Source organism: Suillus paluster, assembly GCF_016628075.1.
Source record: "Suillus paluster strain FC165 chromosome Unknown EDB91scaffold_204, whole genome shotgun sequence".
In the NCBI taxonomy this organism is placed as follows: domain Eukaryota; kingdom Fungi; phylum Basidiomycota; class Agaricomycetes; order Boletales; family Suillaceae; genus Suillus; species Suillus paluster.
Genome location: NW_024537764.1, coordinates 12,573 through 31,503, shown reverse-complemented (window position 1 = coordinate 31,503; position 18,931 = coordinate 12,573). Strand labels below are relative to the sequence as shown.

The 18,931-nt window shown below is 49.7% G+C and overlaps 9 protein-coding genes across 9 annotated transcripts; 5 read left to right on the top strand and 4 right to left on the bottom strand.

The window, feature by feature from the left end:
* Positions 1-1,156: 1,156 nt before the first annotated feature.
* EDB91DRAFT_1176668 (ubiquitin-conjugating enzyme/RWD-like protein) lies at positions 1,157-2,941 on the bottom strand. Its single transcript, XM_041320396.1, has 5 exons — positions 2,543-2,941; positions 2,307-2,488; positions 2,090-2,253; positions 1,964-1,975; positions 1,157-1,901 (listed from the first exon to the last, which is right to left on the bottom strand). The coding sequence occupies exons 1-5, from the start codon at positions 2,564-2,566 to the stop codon at positions 1,372-1,374; spliced, it is 912 nt and encodes a 303-aa protein (XP_041169202.1). The 5' UTR covers positions 2,567-2,941; the 3' UTR covers positions 1,157-1,371.
* A 56-nt stretch (positions 2,942-2,997) lies between these two features.
* EDB91DRAFT_1064522 (ATP-utilizing phosphoenolpyruvate carboxykinase) lies at positions 2,998-5,001 on the top strand (the record flags this gene model as incomplete). The annotated part of the gene is made up of 7 exons (XM_041314711.1): positions 2,998-3,091; positions 3,142-3,399; positions 3,452-3,534; positions 3,585-3,650; positions 3,698-4,428; positions 4,480-4,564; positions 4,618-5,001. 7 exons carry the CDS (start codon positions 2,998-3,000, stop codon positions 4,999-5,001), a joined length of 1,701 nt encoding a protein of 566 aa, XP_041169201.1.
* Positions 5,002-5,276: 275 nt separating this feature from the next.
* EDB91DRAFT_301042 (uncharacterized protein) lies at positions 5,277-6,913 on the top strand. The gene is made up of 2 exons (XM_041326772.1): positions 5,277-5,464; positions 5,537-6,913. The coding sequence occupies exon 2, from the start codon at positions 5,699-5,701 to the stop codon at positions 6,749-6,751; it is 1,053 nt and encodes a 350-aa protein (XP_041169200.1). The 5' UTR covers positions 5,277-5,464; positions 5,537-5,698; the 3' UTR covers positions 6,752-6,913.
* On the bottom strand, positions 6,870-8,361 carry EDB91DRAFT_1176650 (P-loop containing nucleoside triphosphate hydrolase protein). Its single transcript, XM_041320395.1, has 6 exons — positions 8,232-8,361; positions 8,044-8,182; positions 7,859-7,990; positions 7,537-7,806; positions 7,395-7,480; positions 6,870-7,325 (listed from the first exon to the last, which is right to left on the bottom strand). The coding sequence occupies exons 1-6, from the start codon at positions 8,316-8,318 to the stop codon at positions 7,062-7,064; spliced, it is 978 nt and encodes a 325-aa protein (XP_041169199.1). The 5' UTR covers positions 8,319-8,361; the 3' UTR covers positions 6,870-7,061.
* On the top strand, positions 8,357-9,588 carry EDB91DRAFT_1176647 (uncharacterized protein). The gene is made up of 5 exons (XM_041320394.1): positions 8,357-8,458; positions 8,506-8,754; positions 8,807-8,934; positions 8,986-9,091; positions 9,140-9,588. The coding sequence occupies exons 1-5, from the start codon at positions 8,456-8,458 to the stop codon at positions 9,503-9,505; spliced, it is 852 nt and encodes a 283-aa protein (XP_041169198.1). The 5' UTR covers positions 8,357-8,455; the 3' UTR covers positions 9,506-9,588.
* A 179-nt stretch (positions 9,589-9,767) lies between these two features.
* Positions 9,768-10,348, top strand: EDB91DRAFT_1064526 (EF-hand protein; the record flags this gene model as incomplete). Its single annotated transcript, XM_041314712.1, has 4 exons — positions 9,768-9,924; positions 9,979-10,044; positions 10,097-10,244; positions 10,297-10,348. Coding segments are annotated over 4 exons (423 nt in total), but the record flags the coding sequence as incomplete, so codon positions are not given.
* A 109-nt stretch (positions 10,349-10,457) lies between these two features.
* EDB91DRAFT_1256622 (uncharacterized protein) lies at positions 10,458-12,332 on the bottom strand (the record flags this gene model as incomplete). The annotated part of the gene is made up of 5 exons (XM_041324195.1): positions 10,458-11,320; positions 11,368-11,462; positions 11,519-11,970; positions 12,022-12,165; positions 12,216-12,332. 5 exons carry the CDS (start codon positions 12,330-12,332, stop codon positions 10,458-10,460), a joined length of 1,671 nt encoding a protein of 556 aa, XP_041169196.1.
* A 65-nt stretch (positions 12,333-12,397) lies between these two features.
* Positions 12,398-16,572, top strand: EDB91DRAFT_300648 (Nrap protein). Its single transcript, XM_041326771.1, has 12 exons — positions 12,398-12,533; positions 12,585-12,661; positions 12,711-13,031; positions 13,082-13,250; positions 13,304-13,783; positions 13,834-13,889; positions 13,943-14,044; positions 14,100-14,224; positions 14,274-15,798; positions 15,848-16,036; positions 16,088-16,225; positions 16,278-16,572. The coding sequence occupies exons 1-12, from the start codon at positions 12,488-12,490 to the stop codon at positions 16,392-16,394; spliced, it is 3,345 nt and encodes a 1,114-aa protein (XP_041169195.1). The 5' UTR covers positions 12,398-12,487; the 3' UTR covers positions 16,395-16,572.
* A 34-nt stretch (positions 16,573-16,606) lies between these two features.
* Positions 16,607-18,651, bottom strand: EDB91DRAFT_1256620 (cytochrome P450; the record flags this gene model as incomplete). The annotated part of the gene is made up of 12 exons (XM_041324194.1): positions 16,607-16,760; positions 16,814-16,945; positions 16,997-17,078; positions 17,132-17,321; positions 17,372-17,385; positions 17,442-17,559; positions 17,606-17,721; positions 17,774-17,922; positions 17,976-18,126; positions 18,180-18,217; positions 18,276-18,408; positions 18,459-18,651. The coding sequence occupies 12 exons, from the start codon at positions 18,649-18,651 to the stop codon at positions 16,607-16,609; spliced, it is 1,470 nt and encodes a 489-aa protein (XP_041169194.1).
* Between the last annotated feature and the right edge of the window lie 280 nt (positions 18,652-18,931).

The following is an 18,931-nucleotide window of genomic DNA, read 5'->3' as shown; positions in this document are numbered from 1 at the left end:
CTTGGGGACCAAACAACCATAGCAGAACCCAGTCATTATGAATCACAGTGACCGCTTATAGGTAACATAATGTTGGTCTGTTAAGGTCGTGCTCAAGGGAGAGGTTACTCAAAGGGCTCGGCTTCAGCTTGTGCGCTGCGCCCCTTACCTGAGTATGTGCCCTTAATTTCCGGGGGACAGAGGGGAAGTCCGACAGAAGTCCGGGGAATTCCGGAGAACAGAAGTTGGTGGAGTTCAGCGGAACTCCAGAAGACTTATGTGGGGACGGAGTAAGGCTACTATGGAAGTCCGGAGTAGAAACAGAACAGAGGTTAGACTACCCTAAGGTAGAGCCGGAGAAGTAGTCCTAAGGTTTAACTCCTAAGACTCAGGAGGTAGACAAGAGATGAGACTCAAGTCCAGAGATTGCAGGAATGAGCAGAACTAAGATGATATTCAAACTGAGGAGTTCCGGAGTATTACAGGGGTTTATATACTGTAGGTATCATGTAAGTAAATCAGTCAGCAAAGGTAAGGGCTATGTACAAAGCATGTGGAAAGTCTATTACTAAGTGTAACAGATCAAAGCAGTGAAGTCGGAAATGAAGTAAGAATGGACGGATCAGTAAGCATAGTGGAATAGGACATAACCAGTAACCAGAGCAATAGCTAATCTAAAAGGAGCTAGGGGTGAGTGCAGAGATGAAGGCGGAGCGCTGGGCGGAATAGTAAGATGGAGGACCAGACTTTAATGAAGTAGATCCAGAATTCCAGATCCAGAGGTACGGAATATGACATGGTCCTTGAGATACCCTGTGTGGTAATTGTATGCAAAATAGGCATTGATTGTGCCAAAGAAGTTGCAAACACTGCAAAATGTTTGAACAGCCACATTTCACACCACTGGCTTATTTGCTGTACCTTACCTTCTCAAGTATCTGGAAAGCCATGACCCAGGACAGGGTCTGCAGACAAGGACATGGAAACATCTTTTCGGGTGGTGGAACTTGAGGGAGTGCATTGTTCAACTGCTGGGCGCGAGGAGGTAGGAGCTTGGCTCAGACTAATATGATGTGGCACTGAACAACTGGGTGCTACATTTCGACCATGGGCGGTGCCAGCATCCTTTGGTCATTGATACAGTGCAAAGGCGACAGGTTTGTGAGGACAGGCAGAACTGAAAGTCAACCAGTCTGATTCCTGAGAAGAATCTTCCTCAGAGGCACTGGTCAGATTGATTCTTGTAATATTTAGGTAGGTACAACCACTTAACAGATGCTGACACTGAGATGTGGAAACTTCATCAGGAAGTTGCAACCGAGGAACGAAACTTCCGAGACAGTATATAGCAACAGGAGTAAATGACGAAGGATTCAACATCACACCCAAGTACTAATCATCAATGATAATGACTTCCCCAGCTTTTACAGTACTCTCACTTCCTCTGGAGCTTCTAGAGACACTCGGAACCACACTCCCACCCCCACCTGTCCGCCGGCGTCTGGTTGCACGGTGCTCTACCTCCACAAGATCGATGTCCACTTCATTGGAAGAGCCGCGTGGACGCTTACGCGTGAGGGGTGGTCGCAGTAATTCGTCGTCGGAGTCAGAAATATCAATTGTCTCTGCAGGAGCATTCGACGAGCCTGAGCCACGCGCAGGTTGATTGGTTGGGGCACGGGATTTGCCCTTACCGGATCCAGAAGTTTGAGTTGTAGAGATTGAGGTTGAAGGTGTGGATGTGGATGTAGATCTGGAGGAGGGGACGGGGACGGGGACGGGAACAGGGACGGAGAATGTAGACGTGGATGGAATGGATGTTGGTGCGGGCGCGGGCAATCGGGCATACAGCTCTGTCCACCTCCGGGCAGTGCGGTCATGCTGTGCGCGATTTCGGACATATTCGGTTGCGATGGAGGGAACTACGTACGCGTGAAGAAACCATCATTCAGCAGAACGTGAGCAGGATGATGAATGAGCTTACCGAGAGGATCTTCTAAGAAAAAAAGGAACATTAGTCAGTCAGAATGCACGCACGGGTTGAAAGTATGTGAGCCGAAAGAAATACAAAAGGTACAATGAAAGGTCCAGGATAGCAGATAGTACTTACGCGGATTGGGATCTGTGAGAAGGGATGAGAGGGAGAGCATGACCTTGAACAGGGACAACGCAGGCGACCAGTTCTGTTTGAGAATATCAATGCATATGTTGCCCTTGTCGGATATATTCATGTGGTATATCCGGGTCGCAAAAGTGACCTTTGGCGCCGAGAAACTGCCACAAAACAATTAGCGAACACTGAGCAACAAGCTAGTTTGGGTGCCCACGGATAGTCGTTCGCTAGCTGGATATCAATGTTGAATACGCCATCTTCATACGGGCTCCCTTGGGGTCCAGGGATGGTACCTGCCCAGCGAAAGAGGTTGTCGGTGGAAGGCGCGAGGAGGATGGGACCCAGGTCCTCCTTCTTGGCATCTGCGACCTCCCGGTGGATGCGCTTTATAGTCATCTGTAATGCAGTCAATACGATAAGATAGGCTTGAGCATCAGTAGCATAACGCACGGCATTGGAGAGAGCTGGAGGCATGTTGTTTGTGGAAAAGAGAGATGAGTTGTAGAATACTTATAACACCCAGTTCCAAACATAGTGGCACTTTCGCGTGTGACTGACAAGTCCTCATCATAGTACTCACTTACATAAGCGCTGTGGCAGCCACATTTGCTCGTCGGCGTCCACACGGTGCACTCGCCGGGCCCGCATAGAATAGGACTAACGCGCTACCTCGGCCTATATTGACCTCCTTTGCGATAAGTCTGTGCAACCGATGGATATCGACCCTGTTTGTTCCGGTCATGTTCCGTCGTGCGCTGCTCGGATTTGCGGTGACAGGGCCCATCGGGAGATTATGGAATGTTCCGTCGATGTTCCGTCGATAAGTTCCGGGAATGGCTTCCCGTTGATATAAAAACCACCAAAAACCACAGCTCTATTGTGCTTCAATTGTCCTCAAGTCCACCATGGTTCATCCGCAACAGACACCACCCTACGTGACACCCCACATCTTACACAGACATTATGCCCAAGCTCATGACAATGAAAGCCATAGCAATCGTCGGTGCACCCTACTTCTATACCTCCTATCTACTAAAATTTTCAAACAGTTATTGGCCATGACCTCGAATATTTCTCGCAGGCAGGGTTTGACATGGACAAAATCCAGCTCAAGCGCAATGCCCCTGTAGCTCAGCTTTACGAAGATGCCATCCGCAACGAAGGCGCGATTATCTCATCTAGCGGCGCGCTCATCAACTTCTCAGGCAAGAAGACCGGTAGAAGTCCTAAAGACAAGCGAATTGTCTTCGAGGAGACCAGTAAGGATGATATATGGTGGGGCCCCGTGAATATCAAGATGGACGAGCGTGAGTTTTCCCCTGTTGAATATTGGTTTATTTTCTTAGCATTTGTTGTTAGATACGTTCGAGATCAACCGCGAGCGTGCCATTGACTATTTGAATACGCGCGACAATGTCTATGTCTTCGATGGTTTCGCTGGCGTAAGTCTTGTGTTGAACTGCTTGGGCTTCGCACGACTCACTGCTTTCAGTGGGATCCCAAATACCGTATCAAAGTTCGGGTGATCTGTGCCCGTGCTTATCACGCACTTTTCATGGTACGTGACCGCAATCACGTATGTTTCCTTTACTGACAACCCGGAAGAACAACATGTTGATCCGCCCGACTGAGGAAGAGCTCGCGAGTTTTGGCGAGCCCGACTTCATCATCTACAACGCTGGTCAATTCCCTGCGAACCGCTTCACCAAGGGTATGTCATCCACTACGTCGGTGGAGATTAACTTCAAGCGTATGGAAATGGTTATCCTCGGCACTGAGTACGCCGGAGAGATGAAGAAGGGTGTCTTTTCCGTTATGCACTACCTTCAGCCCGTGAAGTTCGGCCAACTCTCCCTTCACTCATCTGCCAATGTCGGAATGGAGAAGGGTGATGTTACCCTGTTCTTCGGTCTCTCTGGAACTGGAAAGACAACTCTTTCCGCTGACCCCAACCGCCTTCTTATCGGCGATGACGAACACGTGTGGTCAGACACAGGGGTGTTCAACATCGAGGGAGGATGCTACGCCAAATGCATCAACCTCTCGCGCGAGAAGGAACCGGAGATTTACAACGCCATTCGCTTTGGCTCCATTCTGGAGAACGTCGTGTACGACCCTGCATCGCGCATGCCGGATTATGACGACGTTAGCATCACGGAGAACACACGCTGCGCATACCCGATTGAATACATTCCAAACGCCAAGATCCCATGCATGGTAGACAGACAACCGAGCAACATTATCATGTTGACGTGCGATGCGTTCGGTGTCCTCCCACCAGTCAGTAGACTTTCCCCCGATCAAGCAAGCTACCACTTCCTCGCTGGTTACACCTCGTGAGTGTATCCTTGCTTCCGTTTATGCCACTCGCTAAGTTACCCTCGTAGTAAAACGCCTGGCACGGAAGATGGCGTCCTCGAGCCAATCCCGACTTTCTCAACCTGTTACAGTGCTCCCTTCATCGTGTTACACGTGAGTTTTCGTCTCTCCCTGGGGAGCCTCGAACTAATTTTGTTGCGGCTCAGCCTGGACGCTACGCAGAAATGCTGGCCGAGCGCATGTCCAAACACAACGTACCCTGCTGGTTAATCAACACAGGCTGGACAGGTGGCAAGTTCGGCACGGCTAAGCGTTGTCCACTCAAGTACACCCGCCGCATCGTCGACGCTGTTCACTCTGGAGAGCTTCTCGACAGCGAATACGAGACATTCGGCGTCTTCGGGCTCCAGATTCCTACCGCAGTGGAGGGTGTTCCACGTGAAGTGCTCAACCCACGTTTGGCCTGGGCGGACAAGGAGGCTTTTGAGCGCGAGGTTCGCAGGCTCGCTGGCATGTTCCAGAAGGCATTCAAATTGTACGAGGGTGATGTGCAAGAAAGCGTGAGGTTGGCAGGTCCACGGGTGGATTAGAGTCGTTCCCTTCCTTATTTTTATGGTTTAATTATATATGTAAGGCGGCTTTAGTGATAGGCCCATCCGTACTTAGAGCTATCTACTGTACTTCGTCATATATACCTGGACAAATTACTTATTGGCCTCAAGGACTTCTGCTTCATCATGATCGTTGTTTGCGTTGCGCTGTACTCCTGCTTGGTTTGGGTCACGTGGTTGTTTATGGGAGTCATAAATTAAGGTCAGGACGGTTGACCTGGACGAACGAAACGCGATGATCACTCGAATACACTGAACAACTAATTTGTTTCTCTAAACTTGTATCAAGTCCATCTTGCCTGCGAGATGTTCGGTGAATCAGACTCGGAGAGCCCACGAGTGCCATCCCCATGGGACTCACTCACTTCCGTCCCTCCAAGCACCTCCACACAACGAAATCCTTCGACGAGGCATTCCGCAACTAGTTCCAGAGAACGAAGAGGTTCGTTTTATTACCCCTTGTTCGACCTACATGCGCTAATATCGTTTATACCATGGGCATTTCACATCGCAGGGTAATGTAGAGTACAAACTTCATCTCCTTTCCCCTTCCCCCTCTCGCTTCACCCGCCTTGTCACACAGCTCAAATGGCGTCTTCTGGAAGGCGGCGGACAGGCGTACTATGAGCTCGGTGTTGCCGACTCTGGCGTACTCATAGGGCTGGGGAGACAAGAGATGGAGGAGACATTAGGCACCCTCGAAGAAATGGCTGGCGAGATCGGCGCCAGCGTGATAGTAGTGAAGGAGATCGAGGTACCGGCGGAGGTGAGCGGAGTTGTCGAAGACTGGGGTGGAGATGGACGCAAACGAAGGAGACAGAGGCAATTAATGGGTGACGACTCAGAAACCACAACGACTACGGAGACAGAGCCAGAGCCAGAGACTACTGACGTGGACGATGATCCTCCTCCAACAAACAACCATGTAGAAATGTTCTGCATGGACGAAGACGGTGACTCGTCATTAGACAGCGCGGCGTTTATCCTGGACCTTGAGATTGCGACCGTGTACAAGCCTCGCCCATTCCGCCGCCGTGTTGCGAGCACCGTGCAAGGCTATTCGGATAGGCGCAAAGGCAAGGGCAAGAAACCTAAGCATTTGCTTGCGCATACCTGTACCCAGCCTAATTCACATTCCGAGCATCATACGCATCACTCACACCACTCTAATATCCACAATCATCCAGACTTTACGCACTCAACTGAACCTCAAACCCACTTAACGTCCGAAAACAAGCAATCCAAGCGCCGCGCCGCGAGAGACAAACGACGCGAAGCCAAGCATAATCCTCTTCTCCTACATGTTCCAACTACATGCATTCATGCCGACGAGCTGGTCTCTGGCTTGGAATCTTTCCATGTTACACTTGAGCTTGAAGACTTGCACCCGGCATCCGCATCTCCTGAAGTCGAGACCTCCGTGCACGACGATGCGCACCTCGATTCCCCTGCCCAAACACCGGCACCTGAGACTTTTATTTCCCAACCTGACCCCAGTGTCATCGAAACACACTATGGGCTGCACCCTCCTATCATTGCGGAACCATATCAACAAACCCAGCCCGTTACAAACGAACCGGAGTCCCCAACTGAAATTATCTTAATATCATCCAAGTCTCCTGCTGCTGAACTTGAGACAGAGCCTCGCCTCATCGTCGAGGCGCTTGTGGTTCGAAAGATGTCACTGGAGGAGGCATTTCTGGACTTTGGAGGGTTCTCAGTGTGTTGATACGAGTATGTTGGCGCGGACTTGTAGCACTATCTTTTTTGTGCGATTTCTGGGACTGATTTATTGTATTGCATGTATCGTATTATCATTCGTGGCCTATGCACACAATTAGAGGAATGGAGCATGGCTTCCCATATAACAATGTGATGGGGGTGTAAACAAACGTAAATTATCCTTCATGGTTGAAGTGTTACCTCAGGACAAATTCCAGGGGATACTACTTGCGCGGAATTTTGGCTTGGTGATTTCCGAACAAAACGTAGGTCGAGCTAAGGATAGGGTGACCATGCCTGGCAGATCGCCACCGCACTCAGCCCTGAACTAATGCCCAAACCTTGCTTGCCGCCTTATTCATCGTATCTCGCCACACCTCTCCCGCCTTGCCGTCCTTTCCACCTTCCAGGACGTATGGAATCCCGCGATCTCCACCCCAGCTTACACCCCCAACTAGAGGGAGTTGCGCCAGGAGTGGGATCCCTAGGCGCGATGCATTAGTTGGAGGTCCAAATAGCTCGTGCGCGGTGTTGCAAGAAGGACATAGGAAGGACGCTTGGTTGAGAATGAGACCCGATATCTGCACATGGCAGCGGACAGCGAGCACAATGAGGGTGAAGCCGAAAGAGTAGACGAATATAATTCTTACCGGAACAGAAATCTTTTTGAACATAGAAATACCTCTTCTCACATCCGTCAATGCGACATCCTGCGGGGTCGAGACAATAACTGCGCCTATTGCATTTCAGAACGCACACGACATGTCAAATAGCTCATCGAAGAATACGGACCGTCAACAACGACTAATTGTCCCAGTGTAAGAGGAACGTCTCCCGTCCCTGGCGGCATGTCTATGATCAACACATCCAGCCCGGGACCAGATCCCCCAGCATCCCGCCAGTCAACATCAAAGAGAAGTTGCTGCACGGCTTTTTGAACCATGAGGCCACGCCAGACGATTGCGCCTTCGAATTCTGTAGAGTCGGGTGGTGGCCGCGGGACAAGATATCCCATGGACATGGTAGGAATGCCATGATTTGTTATGGGGATGAGAGCGCCAGCTAGTAGTAACAGAGTCACCTAGAGGGTCACAGTGCGTGCCAGAAAACGCACCAGAAGTTAAGAGTGGGTCGTCTGAATGCTGCAATCCCATCAAGGTGGGTACAGAAGGTCCAAAAATATCCAAATCAAGTATGCCAACTCGCGGTCGATGAGGCAGCATTGCAAGGGAAAAGGCAAGATTGACTACATTCGTGGTCATTCAAAAGGTGTGTTCAATTAGTACTACTGGGACGTACCTGCTATTGTGCTTTTGCCCACGCCCCCTTTTCCGCTTGCTACAACGACTGCCTTCTTTACGTGCGGTATACGTCGTTTCTCGATAGGCCCGCCGCGTCGGGGCATTTGGGGTGCAGGGGGCGAACGAAACGGGAGGCCCTACTAGGACGCATCATCAGACACGCAGACATGCGAACTGCGAACTTACCAAAGGATTTTCATGGCTTCGACTCGTAGTAGATGTAAAACTGCGCAGAGGCGTACCACAGCGTCGTAATAATTTTGAGGTGAACATGATTCAACTCTGAATTAGCCGGCTGTCACTATGTCAGATAGTCGGACCCCGTAAACCCTGTTCAGCTGCAGGCTTAGATATAATTTTGCAGAACGCGTCATCCTACGAATTCAATATCTTGTCTTTGACCTTGAATTATGGTGAGTTTATTCAACAAAGGGATATCAATGATTGACTTGGATTGCAGGAAGTTGATCCCTTGGCCGATGCCCTTCCACCGCGCTATGCCATCGAGTCCGATGATGAGGACGAATACAACCCACTAGGCTCCACTCGCCAAGCAGCTGATCAGGTCCCAATTGTAAACATAAAAATCGAAGGCCAATTCACCACTGGTTATCCCCTTGTTATCGTATCAGGCCCTGCAGGGTATTTTTGGGCCGATGGCGCAAACCTAGGGGAACAGCAGGGCGCCATATTTGTCAATAATATTCAGGTTGGTACATGCTCTAGTTGTTGAATATACGGACACGAATCAACTATCGTAGGTAGGATTGCTGTTTAAGCCCTCGTCAGCCCGTGCGGTTGTACTGGTCTCCGAAGCTACTACGGCGCTGCCTTTATGGTCGATGAACAAGTATGCGAATGATATCCTGGATCGCCTCCAACCATCATCGCAAGTCTTCTGCCAGCTGCGCTAACAAAGCTGACCGTCTCAACCTTTCAGCATTTCAATCCTCGATGTGTATTCCGTCCAAAGCTACATTTCATCAGAACTCTTGCCCGTGCATGAGTCACCCGTTCGCTATTTGTCTCTCCAGAACATATCCCTGGTACGTATAACATCCATACCAGCGATCTTCTAAGCGAACCATTTTCAGAATCCCTTCCAGACTTTCGCCCCTCCGAACATTCTCCAGTCGGCATCGGCAGCATTCATGTCTGCAATGAACATACGCACTCTTTCTTCGTCGCATCAAAATAATGCTGTGGTTCTACTCCTTCCATTACCAGGAATACCCCGCACCGCGCCATCCAAACTATCACCTAGTAGACTTTCACGTCCATCAGGGGACCCAGCATGGCCTGTTGAAATGATGGTGGAAGTAGACGAAAGGCTGTTTGAGGTTGTCGGCGCGAAACGATCCGGTACTTGGGCACTCAAAAGTACGCCTGCAGGGAGCGCGAGTTTGACACAAAAGAGGCGGAATTTTGCAGAGGTCGGTGAGGGTGGAATGTACATATGATATGCAAGCAGTGGGCATTCGGCAAAGCTCAAATGAAAAGGAAAATGCCTTATAACTCATAACTCGTTCCATCTATACCTGAGTCGAGGATTATGTAAGCCAGCATGTACTACTGGTGAAGTCAATGTCTTTCAGAACATTGACAGAGCAGCCATGGTAAGTCTCGCGTTAAAACGCCCGTTCACGTCAATTTTAACCGATTATAACAGAGTGACAACGCAGGTCAGCTCTTCCGCGTTATACGGCCAGTACATCGCGGACTGATCACCCAACAGAATACAAGGAGGCCTTCGCGCTCTTCGACAAGAAGGGTGCAGGCGCTGTTCCACGAGAGACACTAGGCGATCTCCTCCGCGCACTCGGCCAGAACCCAACCCAGGCTGAAGTCACCGAGATCATCGCGAATGCACCACGAGAAGGTCAGTTGGACGTCTATGATTCGTGTTGGCGCTGGAACAATTTACTTGTGGCAGTTGACTACAAGACATTTTTGACGATCCTCAATAGACCAGACGGATTCAAGCCTGCAGGAACACCTGGTACGTATCACATCATTCATTATAGGATAACAATCCATTGATCGTTATGTAGAGGAGTTCATCCGAGGATTCCAGGTGTTCGATAAAGAGGGGAACGGTTTCATCGGGGCTGGTGAACTGAGATATGTGCTAACGCAGCTTGGCGAGAAGATGTCGGACGAGGAGGTCGATGAGTTGCTCAAGGGCGTTCAGATCGGCCCGTAAGCTTACAATCTTTATTCGCTAGCGTACTCGGCTAACCACATACTTCAGCGACGGAAACGTAAACTACGAATCATTCGTGCGCACGATACTCAGTCAATAATCACGATACCTCGTATTACATCCACGCCTGGACCTTACTGTATCTATTCCATATCAAACTCTACGTCCGTCAATAAAGAAGTACAACAAAATCCATTATGACTAGAGTTCTACTCACTCTCTGACTCATACTCGTCGTCAGAGACCTGTCCATTAGTGGAGACATGTGCAGTAATCAATTCCATGACAATCTGCTCTCCATCTCTCAGACCTATCTCTGTCAAAGACGTATTCGCCTTCCACCTAAATTCCCTCCGCGGGTATGCTGAAGCAAGTGTAAAGCCCCACCACGCGTGTCCTGCCGTCTGGCTCAGGATATAAGAATCAAGCTGTGGGATATCACCAACAACTCCCTCCGGCGCTTGCGAAGGATCATCTTCTGGGCGAGAAGTAGGCGGGATAAGCTGTGAGTCTGCAAAGGCATAGAGTGAAGTAAGGGTTGCCGACGGAGGAAAACTGCGGACAACACGTCCGTTGCCAGGGAGTTTGATGGCCAGCCTCAAGCCGCGTGCTTCGGGTACAAGGAGAGATTTGCGCATGAACTTTCTCCACTCCATACGTATTCCGGCTTGATGCTTCTGCCTCGCCGAATCCTCCTGCTTTCTCTTTACGTCTTCTGCTAGCCTTCGTGCACGTTCCTCCTCCTCCTTTTCCTGCCGTATTCTCGCCTCGATAGCCTCACGATCTCTACGAGTCGCCTCCCTGAACGCGCGATCTTGCTCCTCACGTATGCGCCGATCACGGTCGCGGTCTTGGAGCGCCGTTTTGAATCGTACGAGGAATGGTGTTACACGTGGAAGTAGCTGTGTATTGAGATGTTCGATTAAAATAGGAGCAGTCGTGGCTGCACGACCCTGGTGACGTGATAGGATCGTGACGACCGGGGAAGAATTGGAAGAGGCGCCATGGCGTCTAGGTTGAAGGGCGAGGAAAGCCACAAAAGGATACGTAGTCGCTTGTAGTTTTTGCGAAGCTGGACAAGGCTCTATCATTGTAGAAGAGACATTAAATGGAACGTACCATCCCATGCAGCTTTCTCTCGGACATCTCCGCCCCAAACAATGAAATTGTTATCCAGTAAAAGCTTGACGAAGCTTGCGTCGGTCAGGGTAGACCTGTGCGCGGAAAACGATGTGACGATATAAGCCGTGTGAACGTAAACGCTACACACCTCTTAAACTCTGCATCGTCATCGTGCTCAGCGCTCACGATGACAACGCATGCTATCCGTCCTTCTCTTTGGCAAATGTCAAGAACATCTTCATAACTGCCATCAAAGAAATCTGGCAGCACTTTCTGACTATCATCCGAGGCGGCAGGTGGATACGTATGACGTCTTGTAGTTGACGGCCCTGCCTCGAATCCTGTGGTGACGGCATTCGCCATCGAACGTTTTGACGAGCATGCACCTGTTTCTTCCTCCAGTTCTTGCACCCACCTCTGTGTGATGCTGCGTGAATCCGAGGAGACGGAGCGGTGAGAGTGGTAGGAATTGGTTGTCATGAATGGTAGGGACGGGATTGGTATCCGGAGAACACCAAACACGAAGCGCAGCACGCCAGACACGAGGTGCAATGGAACAGCGAGTATAGACCATATGAAGCTCCAATTTGACCGCTGGTTCTGAAAGGGGTGTCATCAGTCATAGACGGCTAGAAGACGGAACATCCGTACGCCCTGACCACGTTGAGAAGGTCGGATTGCAGGTGACGAGTCTTCATCGATGTCATGAAACTCGAACTGTGCCATTGGAGTAGTTTGGATTGGTGGTTCTACAACTCGAGGAGGTTCATTGTCGAATAGCAGGTCTGTGGCTTTCTACGGGACCGCGTTCAACGCAAAATATGGCAAGTTATTACAGCGCTCACTTGAACATCCCATGCAACGCTTTCAAGAACGCTGACTACGAATTCCGTGTCATGTGGACCAAGAATACTTTGCAGCCGCTGTAATGCTTCAAGTTGAGGGGCTTCAAGTCCGTCCATAGAGGATTCTAAAGAGAAGAAGAACACGCAGCAAGTAAGCTTGTTTTGTGACCCTACTCGGTCACGTGGCACTAGCTTTTTTTGCGATCACACCTCGAGGATACATGTACAGTGGCATATTGATCATCTAAAGATCACTAATACATGCCGCTGAGATGAGCCAAGTCGAGTCAGAAAATGCTAATCGCCACGGCAAAGAAGGTATGTTTCATGTCACAGTAAACGCTATCTGGTCTTATGTGATATCTATAGAGCCTCTTACTGGTCATGAATTAAGACATATAAAGGATGCAGCTGATCTCTACCAGTCTGGCTCATTCAAGCTTCAGGTCTGCCCACGTATTTTAGTAACGCCTCGTCAAGCTGACCTTTTCTTAGATTGACGCTCTTCTTCCCAATGTCCGACCGAAAGAGTCAGGCCGACAGCAGCTCGATGCATTTCTTCTGGCTCTGCGCTCTCATTGCCTTTCTCTCCCTTCTATTGCACCTCAAAATGCTTTAATGGCCGCAAAAGCTCTCGCTAAACAAGGTATCGCCGTTCCATTTGCGCACCCCCTCCCCCCTCGAGATGCCAAGTGGAAGGTCGCATTTGAGCCTCCAAGCGAAATCTGTGTTGTCGGAAGTTGGGGAAATGGAATCCCCGTCAAAAAGAAAAATGGTAGTCGATTTGGCATCGACCTATCTATGGAGATGCCCGAGGTGCGCTATTAACCCACTCGTGCCGCTTACCGCTGAACGAAATGTGGCAGACTCTCTTTCAAGAAAAAGATTACCTCGATGGACGCTTCTTCCACAAGAGGTCATACTACCTCGCTGTTTTAGCCCGATCTATTTCAACCACCTTTGACGTTGACACCTCTTACTCATCTGCGCTCGGCGATCCTCGTCTCACCACGCTGGTCCTTAGGCCACGAAAAGGCATGTGTAATTATTCATTTTGAGAACAGTGCGATAACTGACATCCTTGCAAGGGTGTACATCTCACGATTTTTCCAAAAGTCACGCCGAAGTTCATGTTATCCCTGTCCTTCCGTCACCAAGTCCATTGCCGCTTCCGAGGCTCTCCCCCTCACATCCGAACGTTCGCATATCTTCGTCCTCATCCTCATCCTCATCACCTTCCCCTACCCCGATCTACAACAATGCGATCCTCCTTTCCACATATCCAAAACTCGCCCTCTTGTCCACTCACGAACTCAAAAATTCATTGCCAGCATTTCATGATGCTCATACTCTTTTAAGAGTGTGGGCCAACCAGCGAGGTTATGGCGATGGCGAATTATGCATGAGAGGCTTTGAAGGAAAAGGCTCATTTTGGGCCGGACTACTACGGTATTTGATTTCGGGCGAGGAACCCATGGGCACGAAGAGTGGAAACTCAAAATTGAGGAGGCCGCTTGGAAAGGGATTAAGCTCTTACCAATTATTCAAAGCTGCGCTCGATTTTCTTGGTAGGCTCTTTGTTCTTCCCTGTCATGACAATAGTTGATAGGGAACTTAGCAAAGCAGAAGTTCGGCGAGACTCCAGCATTCACGAAGACGATTGATGGACACAAGGTATGTTTCTGTATACTGATAGGAACTTTGTGTATCGATGTTTCTTTTTCTAGTATCCCGCAGATGAGTACATTACCCACCACCCAGCTGTATTCGTGGATGCAACATCTACTATCAACTTCTTGTCTGACGTACCTCTCACCTCCCTTGACCTGGTGAGTTTCGCTGCCTGGGTCTGTAAATTCGTGCTGCTGACTGTCAATCGTCAAGCTAAGTCACGACGCCAAAGAGACACTGGAGCAATTAAACAACCCTGGTACATCTGATGACACGTTCGCTGAATGTTTTCTGAAAAGTCAGTTCAATCTCTCCACTCGCTTCGATGCGGTGATAAGGCAAGCGTTTTTTCTTCTTTGTACATTCGATGATCTTCACGTTTTTCAGAGTTGACCTGTCCCGAGCTTCTCGCAGCCAGTCTGCTTTGGCTCTCGTAGAACATGGGTCTTCTGACGCAGCCGTTCTGGCTTCTATGTCATCTATCCTACGCCGAGGTCTCGGTAACCGCACCCAAGCGATAGCCATTCTGCAGCCTGGTACCCCTCGCCGCCCCATATCGTCAGCAGAAAGCCCCGACACGTCCACGATCCACATCGGGCTTATTTACGACCCTGCTCATGCCTTCCGTCTTGTTGACCACGGACCTTCTGCGGAAGATCAAGAGTCAAACATTGCGCAGGAGTTTCGGCATCTATGGGGCAGTCGTGCTGAGCTCCGTCGATTCAAAGATGGTCGTATTACAGAGAGTGTTGTTTGGGAAGTCACGACGTCCGATGAACGTGCACATATCCCTGCTTCCATCGTCCGATACTTGCTGCAACTCCATTTTGGCATTCCTGCCGAATCCGCGACAACGTTGCAAACACCATTCGATAACATGCTCCGATTGCCAGACGATGTCCGTCGTTTGCATCGAGCTGCAGGTGGGCATAAAGCTGCGATAACAGCATTTGATGATGTTGTTAGGAATCTGAAAGCGCTGGACGAGCAGCTACCACTGGCGCTGCTGAATGTCAGCCCCATATCTGACTATCTGCGGTATACCTCGACATTTGCTCCACTGCCAATTCCTACCTCGGATTTGATAGCATTACCCGAGTCCTTGCGTTTCCTTCCAACCATCCCCATCATCCTCGAATTCGAGAAATCATCCAAATGGCCGGATGACTTGAAAGCGATTCAAAAAATCAAGCTCGCTTTCTTCGAAATTATCGCACAGTCACTTATGGCTTCAAATCCCGAACTCAAGGCGTCCGTTGCTATCGGCGATAGCTCAAACCCATTTCAAGGATGCGCGACACTAGAAATATTCACCGCTGAAGGCTGGGCGTTCTCTGCATCGATTTGGCATGATCGAGAGGCGACTTTGCTTGATCGAATTATTGACTCCAGCAAGGCGTTCGTCACACCTAGCGACCAAAAATACAGCGTGCGGGAACAACGCGAAGCCAAAGCCGCTCATGATCTCTACACCCGGAGATTCATTCATGCCCCACGACACCATCATGCCATTGCCAATCTTTGCCACAAATATAGCGCATACTCCGGAACCGTCCGCCTCGTCAAGCGTTGGCTTGCCGCCCAATGGCTTTTGCAAACTCACATCTCAGAAGAGGTCATCGAGATCATCTGCGCACGGCCATTCCTCGGTGGAAAACAAGGATCGACAGAAAGCGCTGCTACTGTGCCTCATAGTAAAGAACGCGGTTTCTCCCTCGTCTTAGAATTCTTAAAGGATTGGACGTGGGAAGAGCCTCTCTTGATTCCACTGTACGAGGATAATGCCCCGGCACCGGCACCTGAAGTGTGGACATCGAATGGTCCAGATGCGGTTGCTGTCCGCCGTCTTCGCGCATTTGCTAAGCAGGCCATTAAAGTACTCCACGATGCCGAGACGGACTCGGATATCAAGGTTAGACGACAGACTGTCGTGTTATGGCATAATTAACGTCCTCCTTTAGTGTCTATTCTTACCTTCCACCGACGACTACGATATTATCATCAAACTGAACCCTGCCGTTCTACCAAGGTACTACCAAAATATCAACGCAGAATCGAGTGTTTGGACTAGGGACACTCATTTGGGCATAATCGAGTCGACGCCTCGCCCAGGATTTGATCCTCTTCCTCTGTTCCTCGCCGATCTGCAGGTATGCCTCATCGTATGGCCGTAGGGTCCCTCTAAAACTCTTCTGAAACAGAGCACGTTCGCAAACACGTTGAAATTTTTTGCTGATCCCCTCGGAGGTGACTGCATTGGCGCAATTTGGCTTCCAGATCTTGGGGCACCCCGCCCCTTCCGTGCACTAGCAGGTTTCTCGAGCAAACCGTTCCCCAAGGTATGCCGATCTCATTGAACCATATTTTCATGAAACTAATGGTATTCGGTAGGAGGATAAAGCAAAGGACAAGGAATTCGTCGTGTTAAATCGACAGGCCGTTCTGGATGATATCGGGAGATTAGGAACAGGTCTGGTTACAAAAATTATTGTACATGAACACATGTAGCGATCATTATGCACGTGTATTCTACAAGCACTACGGCGAAAGCCACAATCCTATAATATGACGGGTGAAGGAAGGGAACAAATTGAATGCCAAAGAAAGCGTGGCCCTTCACGTCAAATATGCCGTCTGCCGGATGATACCTTTTGCTTCTTCCGATCGCGGCGTGATACTGTATTTGAATGATTAAGGGTGATTATGTCTCGTGAGGTCATTCACACTGACCAGATCATGGCTGATTGGAACTTAGCCGAAATCTCCACCGGCATACCATTATCATCCAATGCAGGTGCAATATTAAATACCGTCAGGATGCAGGCCACAGAAATCCAAATTTGCGCGTCGGCCATAAATCGTCCAGGGCATATTCTGTGATCGAGATGGTTCGATGATATGCAGTGTGAAACATGTGTTGAACTTACCTTTGACCATAACCGAAGGCTGCAGCTGCAGGATCAATAACCATTTCATGTTCTTTGCCATCAGCCATAAGGAAACGCTCTGGCCAGAACTTCATTGGCTGATTGTAGTTCCGTTCGTCATGAAGGATGGCCCTTATAATCACTTCAGCAGGGTTGCCACTCGCTAATGCACACCCATTTTACCACGTATTTCCAAAAATTGTCGTGCCAGCAGGAATAAAATAACCGTTATAGGTATCGTCGTTGGTGACCATGTGGGGTAAGCCTTTGACATTTGATTCTAGGCCCGAGATGAACATTGCTGCAACCTTGACTCACCGAGTGGAGCAACAGGGTTCCACCTCAGGACTTCTTTGACAATGGCGTTGATATAGGGCAATGATGATCTGTCGTTATAACCCGGGAGTCGCCCGGGACCAATGACGGCATCAAGTTCCGCTTGAGCCTTGATTTGCACCTCGGGATGCAGGGTCATGGCGAGGAAGAAAGAAGAGAGGGAGGACGCGGTCTGTCAAGAAGGTCAGACTGCATATTGGCGTACGGCGAATGGATGCATACACTCTCAGCACCAGCTGTATAAAAATTATCCGATGAGTCATAAGAGCTTGCCTAACGGCGAATTGCATACCAGCATATGCAAGACCAGCGCACCCCTTGATAATCTCCATTTGATCATCGGCATATACTTCACTGTCTAAGTCGTTCATAAGACGAGATACGAAACAAGGCGAAGCAGTTCCATTCGCCTAAAATGATTAGCTACTGAGCGACGACAACCACCCTCCAACTCACCAACGCCTCTTGTACTGCCTGGAATGGTAGGTCACGCATTGAAAGTACGGCCCGCTTCCATGCCGCAGCCTTCTTCTGAAATCCTGCGCCAGGCACCCATGCAGGAACATGTTTGACTTTCGTCGAGGCTCAATTAATTTCCTCACGGGCTGGCAGAAATGTACGCACGAAGAGGGAAAATATCGACGAGGAATGCTCCCAGCGCTGCCACTTTAGCCATTCCATCGAGTGCCTCCTCTGCAATCTCGATGTACTTGTCACCTCGTGGGGCAATCTCAATTCCGTAGATCACTTTCATGATAACACTCCCTGCATTGCTATCAACAGAGTTCAGTGGCCAACAGTGAGACTCGAAGATAGTCGCGCTCACTGGCGTAGATGCTCTCTCAGATCACCCGGAGTCTCCAAGATGTTGCGGATTAGCCTATGAGCCTCTTTCCTCTGAGTAGGCCAATACGTCGGTGCCATTGCTGGCCGAAATTGACGCTCAAACATCTTACGATGCTTCCTCCAGCGTTCCCCTGCATTTTTCGCGTCACGGTGACGATGTCATGATGGCTGAACGTACACGTACCATATGGCATGTGGCCGAAGCTCCACTTCCACCCCATACTGAATGTCACACCGATTAGTCGAGCTCGATGCCCCAACCAATCGGATGTTCACTTACAGGTCATTGATCATCGGCAGCCCATTTCGGTCAGAATAGTTGACTGATCGCTTTTCAAACAGGTCATTCGCGATCTGCAGCGAGTTTACAAATAACAGGTGACGCCCGAGTACATTCGCATAGACCAAGTCCCCTGTGGCTCTCCCTTCAACATTATGTTTGTGAGTAAGTGCCATCACGAACCATGTTCCTTTGCCCATTTGTTGTAGGTCGCAGCCTCGTCCTTGAATGGAAGGTCACAGAGGTTCCCAATGACGGGGAGCGGCTTTGGACCTGGGGGGAAGCGACGGCTCTCTGGCTTCTTGTTGCGCACGAAGACGATTGTGCAGAAGGCTCCGAGAGCAGCGAATAGCGCAAGCACAGGAGTCGAGGGCATTCTCTGATCGCGGGACCGCACCAGAGCAAATAGAAAAGCACAAGACAATTCCGAGGATAGCGGATCCAACATAGATCTTATACTGCATGGACGGTCACACCTGTATGATCCCGGAACAACCGTGTCCGCAGCCAGGGAATTCAATTCATGAACAATGATACGCCGAACGCAAATGCGATGCGCATTGTCGGAGTCCTGGTCCCACAACTTTAGTACATGACTCATCTCCGCTCAATGATCAGGGTTGGCCACAAGCTTTCAGCACAGTAGCTGAGACCTG